We start from the raw sequence: 9,682 nt of genomic DNA on the forward strand, positions 1-9,682 counted from the left end.
GATGTGACTCTGTGGCCCAGTGTAAAGTGAGATGCCTGATGTGACTCTGTGGCCCAGTGTAAAGTGAGATGTCTGATGTGACTCTGTGGCCCAGTGTAAAGTGTGATGCCTGATGTGACTCTGTGGCCCAGTGTAAAGTGTGATGCCTGATGTGACTCTGTGGCCCAGTGTAAAGTGAGATGCCTGATGTGACTCTGTGGCCCAGTGTAAAGTAAGATGCCTGATGTGACTGTGGCCCAGTGTAAAGTAAGATGCCTGATGTGACTCTGTGGCCCAGTGTAAAGTGAGATGCCTGATGTGACTCTGTGGCCCAGTGTAAAGTGAGATGTCTGATGTGACTCTGTGGCCCAGTGTAAAGTGTGATGCCTGATGTGACTCTGTGGCCCAGTGTAAAGTGAGATGCCTGATGTGACTCTGTGGCCCAGTGTAAAGTGAGATGCCTGATGTGACTGTGGCCCAGTGTAAAGTAAGATGCCTGATGTGACTCTGTGGCCCAGTGTAAAGTGAGATGCCTGATGTGACTCTGTGGCCCAGTGTAAAGTAAGATGCCTGATGTGACTCTGTGGCCCAGTGTAAAGTGTGATGCCTGATGTGACTCTGTGGCCCAGTGTAAAGTCTGATGTGACTCTGTGGCCCAGTGTAAAGTGTGATGTCTGATGTGACTGTGGCCCAGTGTAAAGTGAGATGCCTGATGTGACTCTGTGGCCCAGTGTAAAGTGTGATGCCTGATGTGACTGTGGCCCAGTGTAAAGTGAGATGCCCATAGGGTAGCACAATATATAGGGAATAGGGTTCTGATTGAAACACACCCTTACACTCATCACAATATTAATGTCCATCAGTCTTGTGCACAGTGATCAGTCTGTAAGCTTGTTTAATATACAGTACCAGTCAAAAGTTTGGACACACCTACTTATTAAAGGGTTTTTATTTTATTTTTACTATTTTCTACATTGTAGAATAATAGTGAAGACATCAAAACTATGAAATAACACATATGGAATCATGTAGTAACCAAAAAAGTGTTAAACAAATCAAAGCTTTGTGAATAAGGAACCTGGTCTGTAGCTTTGTGAATAAGGACCCTGGTCTGTAGCTTTGTGAATAAGGACCCTGGTCTGTAGCTTTGTGAATAAGGACCCTGGTCTGTAGCTTTGTGAATAAAGGACTCTGTCAAGTCTGAATGAGGCTGCTCCTGCATGGTAACAGTAGGCCAATGAGGCTGCTCCTCCATAGTAACAGTAGACCAATGAGGCTGCTCCTCCGTGGTAACAGTAGACCAATGAGGCTGCTCCTCCATAGTAACAGTAGCCATTCTCTGCTGTAGGGCTGATCAATGGCAAACATTTAGACATTTAACCCCACAGGACTGGATCTTTCAGAACCCCACAGGACTGGATCTTTCAGAACCCCACAGGACTGGATCTTTCAGAACCCCACAGTACTGGATCTTCCGGAACCCAACAGTACTGGATCTTCCGGAACCCAACAGGACTGGATCTTTCAGAACCCCACAGGACTGGATCTTTCAGAACCCCACAGGACTGGATCTTTCAGAACCCCACACGACTGGATCTTTTAGAACCCCACAGGACTGGATCTTTTAGAACCCCACAGGACTGGATCTTTCAGAACCCCACAGGACTGGATCTTTCAGAACCCCACAGGACTGGATCTTTCAGAACCCCACAGGACTGGATCTTTCAGAACCCCACAGTACTGGAATGTTAGAATGAGTTAACTCAGGTGAGGCCAGGGGGATGCAGAGTGGAGGGGGGGAGTTTATCTCCTGTGTGTGTGTGAGAGAGAGCAAAGCGTTAGGGGGTAAATGAGGGTTCAGAGGGAGGTGGACCATGGCAAGGGAGGGGGCCTGTTTAAGGGTGCCACGCTGGGAGACAGACGGGTGTGTTACAATACAATCTACAGAGAGAGGGCTAACTGATAAACGCTAACAGAAAATAGGTGCATGAGCAAACGTCATTTCTCATCATTATCCGTGCGACCATGACAGGCACCGGAGAGGAGAGGCAATATCATCACACGGCCTCTGCTCCCTGATTGGGTTATTTGTCCGCTCTTATGCAAATGAGACGGGACAGAGGCTGCTGGGAGCAGTCAGGTGGGACGCTCCTTCACAGCAGGACAGGTAGGTGTACAGGACAAGCAGCCAGTTATAAGTCCTTCACGGCAGGACAGGAACAGTGCCTTCACAAAGTATACAGACCCCTTGACTTTTTCCAGTGTGGTGTTACAGCCCGAATTCAAAATGTATTAAAATGTAGATTAAAAAAAATATATATATTTAAATGATCACTGGCCTACAGACAATAACCTATTAATGTTTGCTACCGAGTGGCGCAGCGGTCCAAGGCACTGCATCTCAGTGCTAGAGGCGTCACTACAGACCTAAGGTTCGATCACGGGCTGTATGACTCCCGGCCGTGATTGGGAGTCCCATAGGGCGGCGCACAACTGACCCAGCGCCGTCTGGGTTAGGGAAGGGTGTGGGCGGTCATTGTAAAATAACAATTTGTTCTTAATTGACTTGCCTATTTAAATAAAAGGTTAAATAAAATATTAAGCACAGTTTCTTTTAAAAATGTAATAAAAAAATAAAAAAAATGAAAACTGAAATGTCGAGTCAAGTATTTGTTATGTCAAGCCTAAATAAGTTCAGGGGTAAAAAACGTGCTTAACAAGTCACATAAGTTTCATGGACTCAGTATGTGTTGAATCAAAGTGTTTAACATGATGTTTGAATGACGACCTCGTCTCTGTACCGCCACACATACAGATAATTGTAAAGGTCCTTCAGTTCAGCAGTGAAATTCTAACACAGATTCAACCACAAAGACCAGGGATGTTTTCCAATCCTCACAATGAAGGACACCTATTGGTAGATGGGTAATAATTTTTTTTTTTTTAAATGCAGACATTGAGTATCCCTTTGAGCATAGTGAAGTTATTAATTACATTTTGGATGGTGCATAAATACACCCAGTCACTACAAAGATCTTTCGGAACCCCACAGGACTGGATCTTTTAGAACCTTAACTCAGTTGCCGGAGAGGAAGGAAACAACTCAGGGATTTCACCATGATGCAAATGTTGACTTTAAAACAGTTACAGAGTTGAATGGCTGTGATTAGGGGAGAACTGAGGATGGATCAACAACATTGTAGTTACTCCACAATACTAACCTAAATGACAGAGGGAAAAGAAGGAAGTCCGTACAGAATAACAAATATTCCAAAACCTGCATCCTGTTTGCAACAAGGCACTAAAGTAATACTGCAAAAAAATGTGGCAAAGAAATTCTTTTTTTCCCCCTGAATACAAAGTTGTACATTTGGGGTAAATCCAATACAACACATTACTGAGTACCACTCTCCATATTTTCAATCATAGTGGTGGCTGCATCATGTTATGGGTATGCTTGTAATCGTTAAAGACTGGGGAGTTTTTCAGGATAATAAAAAAATTTTTTAAATAAAAAATGAGTGGAACTAAGCACAGGCAAAATCCTAGAAGGAAACCTGGTTCAGTCTGCTTTCCACCTAAACACTGGGAGAGGAGTTCACCTTTCAGCAGGAGAATAAACCTAAAACACAAATCCAAATCTACACTGGAGTTACTTACCAAGAAGACAGTGAATGTTCCTGAGTGGCCGAGTTACCGTTGACCCCGAAATCTACTTCAAAATCTATGTCAAGACCTGAAAATAGTTGTCAAGCAATGATCAACAACCAATTTGACGAAGAAGTTTGAAAATAATACAATGGGCAAATGTTCCAGAAGCTCGTAGAATCTTACCCAGAAAGACTCACAGCTGGAATCAGCGCCAAAGGTGCTTCTACAAAGTATTGACTCTGGGGGGTGTGAAAACTTATGTAAATGAGATATTACTGTATTTCTGTAATACAACAAATAAAATGTCATCTAAAAACATGTTTTCACTTTGTCATTATGGGGTATTGTGTGTACAGGCAGCAGGACAGGCAGGTGTACAGACAGCACGTCAGGCAGGTGTACAGGCAGCAGGACAGGCAGGTGTACAGGTGCCAGGACAGGCAGGTGTGCAGGCGCCAGGACAGGCAGGTGTGCAGGCAGGTGTACAGTCAGCAGGACAGGCAGGTGTACAGTAAGCAGGTCAGGCAGGTGTACAGGCAGCAGGACAGGCAGGTGTACAGACAGCAGGACAGGCAGGTGTACAGACAGCAGGTCAGGCAGGTGTACAGGCAGCAGGACAGGCAGGTGTACAGCCTCAACAACCTGTTATATAGACACATCATAAGAGCTACAGGACCTCCATTAAAATGGTCTTATTACTCAGAGAAGTGACCAAGACATTCAAAAGTAAACATGTATTTATGTTTTCATACATACACACACACACACACACACACACACACACACACACACACACACACACACACACACACACACACACACACACACACACACACACACACACACACACACATACATACATACATACATACATACATACATACATACGACTACAAATGACCACAAATTTATTACAAATCACGTCATTAACATTTCAAAAAGGTAAATCCTAAATGTATTGTTAATCAGGAGAGGAAGTGTGCTGCCTGCTGATCAGGTCCCGTTGTCCTCTGGTCCCAGATCTAAAGAGACGTCCCGTTGTCCTCTGGTCCCAGATCTAAAGAGACGTCCCGTTGTCCTCTGGTCCCAGATCTAAAGAGACGTCCCGTTGTCCTCTGGTCCCAGATCTAAAGAGACGTCCCGTTGTCCTCTGGTCCCAGATCTAAAGAGACGTCCCGTTGTCCTCTGGTCCCAGATCTAAAGAGACGTCCCGTTGTCCTCTGGTCCCAGATCTAAAGAGACGTCCCGTTGTCCTCTGGTCCCAGATCTAAAGAGACGTCCCGTTGTCCTCTGGTCCCAGATCTAAAGAGACAAAATGTGAAAACACAAAAAGGCGAATTACCTCCTAAAGCGAACCATGACTGTCAAACTACTGAGCCGTATTTAACATCAGGATTGAGTAGTGTCGACAGAGAATAGGGTACATCCCAAACGATTGAGTAGTTTCCTTGTGTCACCAAGAGATAACTACACAGCTCACCATTATATAACCATACCAAGAGATAACTACACTGTCACCATTACAGAGATACCATACCAAGAGATAACTACACAGCTCACCATTATATAACCATACCAAGAGATAACCACACAGCTCACCATTATATAACCATACCAAGAGATAACCACACAGCTCACCATTACATAACCATACCAAGAGATAACCACACAGCTCACCATTATATGACCATACCAAGAGATAACTACACTGTCACCATTACTGAGATACCATACCAAGAGATAACCACACTGCTTACCATTACATAACCATACCAAGAGATAACCACACAGCTCACCATTATATGACCATACCAAGAGATAACCACACAGCTCACCATTACATAACCATACCAAGAGATAACCACACAGCTCACAGTTATGGTATCAAGACAAACAGAACTTACCGTTACGGAGATACCATACCGTCTTTCTGACACCGAGCGTCACCAAGTGTGGACATGGAAAATAGTTCTTGCTTAACCCATTTTTTTTTTTTAATGGTAAATGGAAAACCAAATGGAAATTTGCTCTTTTTGTGAAACATTATTTTTTTTTTTTTTTAATGGTCTTTATTTTGTCAGCTCTTTTTGTGGGATGTTTTTTTTCAGCTGGTTTTGTTTCATCAATGTCATCACAGCTGCAGGGTTTTTTTCAGGACTTTTTTTGGGGGGGGGTGGGAGCTGATTTTTTATTTTTTTTTTGACCATTTGAAGTCTTTATTTTTTGTTTTGACATTTCAAAAATAAATCCAAGAAAGAATCCCGAAGCAAAGCTGTCATACAAATCATTAAAATCCAGACAGAAAATATTTACGCAAGAAGCAACCTATTATCACACAGTCAAACTCTCATTTCATTTAGTAAGTTCACCATTCTGCCGTTCTCACTGTTAAACATCGCAGTGTTCAATACAACAGCTCTTCATCAAAAATCATTTGATCTGATCAGTCAACACCAGGTTTCTTTCCCTAAAGTAATCTAGTATCATTTCATTTCAACCCAATAAGCAAAAAATAAAAACTGTACCAATCTTCATGTTAAACTACTTTTACACATAAAAAGCAGGAAGAAAAAAAACACACTATATTTACATGAAACTCCCACATGACTTTACTGTTTAGGTTCTGACCTATTGTGAAATGCGTCTAGTAGTTAAAAAAAAAAAAAAAAAACAGCCAATCAGAAACAGCAAAAAAAAAATAAAGTCGCGTTAGCATTTCCGTCCAATCAGGGCCGTCTTCATCTGCGCCAGGGGCGGGGTTCGTTGTCGTCATCCTCCTCCTCGTCGTCGTCCTGGAGCAACACATCATCAATCAGCGACTCTTCCTGGAACTACAAAAAAGGGACAAGACAGGGCGAGACAACAGTTTTATAAATAAATGGAGAAAAAAACTCCTTAATCTGGCCAAACGTTACGCCCACAGCACGTTAGTTCCTTTACATTTGGAGTCATTTAGCAGACACTCTTATCCAGAGAGACTTACAGGAGAAATTAGGGTTAAGCGCCTTGCTCAAAAAGGCACAGAGATTTTTTCACCTTAGTCGGGCTCTGGGATTCGAACCAGCAACCTTTCGGTTTACTGATCAAACGCTCTCAACCGTTATGCTACCTTGCTGCCCTCTTCTCCTCAATGAGACTGAAACGGAGTACCTCCCACCAGCCTTCACTGGAAAGCCAAACACATTGGGGAGTGTCTGATTGGTCCAGAAACTAATGGGTTGGGCCACAGCCGGAACACCACGTTGAGTAAAGCCGTGGTTTGAAAATTCTTAATTTGGCTTTGATACTCTGATCGTTTAGAGACGATTCATATCGACTGATGACTTAAGTCCGGTACGACTTCTCCTCGTCCCTCGTCACCACAAAAGGACCTCAACGACGGCGGTCTCAGACTGAAGACCGTAGCGAAGGACAGAGCAGCGGAAGAGGCCTCAGGCTAATAAAGAGACAAAACCACCTTACATGTTTTTTTCCCCCTCCCATCGTCTCATTTTCATTGGATTCATGTGGCCTTGGAGAAAGACTTGGCTGTGAAGCGTTGTGCTCACACACACACACTCATCCTGCAAATACTTTCCGAGACCATTAGCAACATTTTGTAGTCCATAACCGGCGAAACATCATTATCCCCTTCACCTCGTCATGATCTGGCTCCTGCTCATCAGGTTCCTGGGAGGTCAGGGAGACGGCAGGCTTGTGCCAGGACAGACGCAGGTCACAGCTGTTCAGACGAACACCGTGTAGCGCCGCCTACAGGACGGAGAAGGATGGAGAGAGGGAACACCGGGGAAAAGGAGGAGAGGAAGGGAAGGGAGAGAAAGAGGAATAGATATGAGAACAAGGTGGAGAATGACTGTCCAGCGTCGCAGCGCTGGGTTCAAAACGTCCAGCGTCGCAGCGCTAGGTTGAAAGGTGTTTAACCCTTTACCTGTTCAGCCTCTGGTCTACTCCTGTAAGTGATAACAGCCAGACAGGATGTCTCATCGATCTGACAGTCCTCCAACTCTCCAAATTGCTTGAGAAAGGGGGAAACAACAAGACGGAATAAGATGAAAGATGGAATAAGCTAAAAACACGCTGGTCTCTTAAGTCCCAGAGTCTGAACTCATTCATTCACCCAAGCAAACAGATATCAGAGCACTGCTGACAACCATTTTGGTTTCAACAATTCAACAGCTATTTTCCCCCCAAAACATCACATAAAGCCCCACGACAAACATTCCAAATGTAATTCATATAAACCAGGATAGGGTTCATTAAAACTAATTTAAAACCAGGATAGGGTTCATTAAAACAAGTTTAAAACCAGACGGGATTCATTAAAACTAGTTTAAAACCAGACAGGATTCATTAAAACTAGTTTAAAACCAGACAGGATTCATTAAAACTAGTTTAAAACCAGACAGGATTCATTAAAACAAGTTTAAAACCAGACAGGATTCATTAAAACTAGTTTAAAACCAGATAGGGTTCAATAAAACTAGTTTAAAACCAGACGGGGTTCAATAAAACTAGTTTAAAACCAGACGGGGTTCAATAAAACTACTTTAAACCAGACAGGGTTCAATAAAACTAGTTTAAAAAGTTCAACTTACAGCAAAGTGTGGCAGCAGATCCTGGAGGTCAGTCTCAGTAAAGCCAGAGATCTCCAGGGCTCTAGGTCTGTGATCTACTGTAGAGTGGACAGGGAGACCCCTACCCCGGCCTCCCCTACCCCTACCCCTGCTCCTCGGGCCCCCACGGCCTCTAGCGTGGGCCCCTCTGCCCCGCCCTGGAGCCAGGATCCCCCTCTTAGCTGCCTGGAGAGGAAGGGGACAACGGCAGGATGATCAATGTTACCTCAACACACACAATGCAATGTAGAAGAGACCATCTATAGAAACACATCTGACAGAGTGACAGCACCCCCTGGTGGTTGAACAGAGACACAACAGACAGTATTTAAAAAAGGGACACAGAATATTAAAGTGACTGAAGGTGAATACAAGAAATCAGAAATCAATTGATCAATCAGATAGACAACTAGAGTTTGAGGTAGAACTCAGATCTGATCTCCCAGTTGAACCTCTACCTCTAACTGTAGTTGTATCTATCTGATCTCCAGTTGAACCTCTACCTCTAACTGTAGTTGTATCTATCTGATCTCCAGTTGAACCTCTACCTCTAACTGTAGTTGTATCTATCTGATCTCCAGTTGAACCTCTACCTCTAACTGTAGTTGTATCTATCTGATCTCCAGTTGAACCTCTACCTCTAACTGTAGTTGTATCTATCTGATCTCCAGTTGAACCTCTACCTCTAACTGTAGTTGTATCTATCTGATCTCCAGTTGAACCTCTACCTCTAACTGTAGTTGTATCTATCTGATCTCCAGTTGAACCTCTACCTCTAACTGTAGTTGTATCTATCTGATCTCCAGTTGAACCTCTACCTCTAACTGTAGTTGTATCTGATCTCCAGTTGAACCTCTACCTCTAACTGTAGTTGTATCTGATCTCCAGTTGAACCTCTACCTCTAACTGTAGTTGTATCTGATCTCCAGTTGAACCTCTACCTCTAACTGTAGTTGTATCTGATCTCCAGTTGAACCTCTACCTCTAACTGTAGTTGTATCTGATCTCCAGTTGAACCTCTACCTCTAACTGTAGTTGTATCTATCTGATCTCCAGTTGAACCTCTACCTCTAACTGTAGTTGTATCTATCTGATCTCCAGTTGAACCTCTACCTCTAACTGTAGTTGTATCTATCTGATCTCCAGTTGAACCTCTACCTCTAACTGTAGTTGTATCTATCTGATCTCCAGTTGAACCCTCTACCTCTAACTGTAGTTGTATCTATCTGATCTCCAGTTTGAACCTCTACCTCTAACTGTAGTTGTGTCTATCTGATCTCCAGTTGAACCCTCTACCTCTAACTGTAGTTGTATCTGATCTCCAGTTGAACCTCTACCTCTAACTGTAGTTGTATCTGATCTCCAGTTGAACCTCTACCTCTAACTGTAGTTGTATCTATCTGATCTCCAGTATCTGATCTCCAGTTGAACCTCTACCT

At 43.5% G+C, this 9,682-nt stretch overlaps 1 protein-coding gene across 1 annotated transcript in view; it reads right to left on the reverse strand.

Annotated features, from left to right (window-relative positions):
* Positions 1-910: 910 nt before the first annotated feature.
* Positions 911-9,682, reverse strand: part of LOC106593454 (RNA-binding protein 26-like) — a 41,107-nt gene continuing 32,335 nt past the window's right edge. Inside the window, 4 exon segments of the mRNA XM_082963183.1 lie at positions 911-6,461; positions 7,267-7,380; positions 7,559-7,645; positions 8,226-8,429. Of these exon segments, the coding sequence (XP_082819309.1) occupies positions 6,369-6,461; positions 7,267-7,380; positions 7,559-7,645; positions 8,226-8,429 (498 nt within the window). The 3' untranslated portion in view covers positions 911-6,368.

The sequence above is a fragment of the Salmo salar genome, chromosome 16 (assembly GCF_965601325.2).
Source record: "Salmo salar chromosome 16, fSalSal1, whole genome shotgun sequence".
Lineage (NCBI taxonomy): Eukaryota > Metazoa > Chordata > Actinopteri > Salmoniformes > Salmonidae > Salmo > Salmo salar.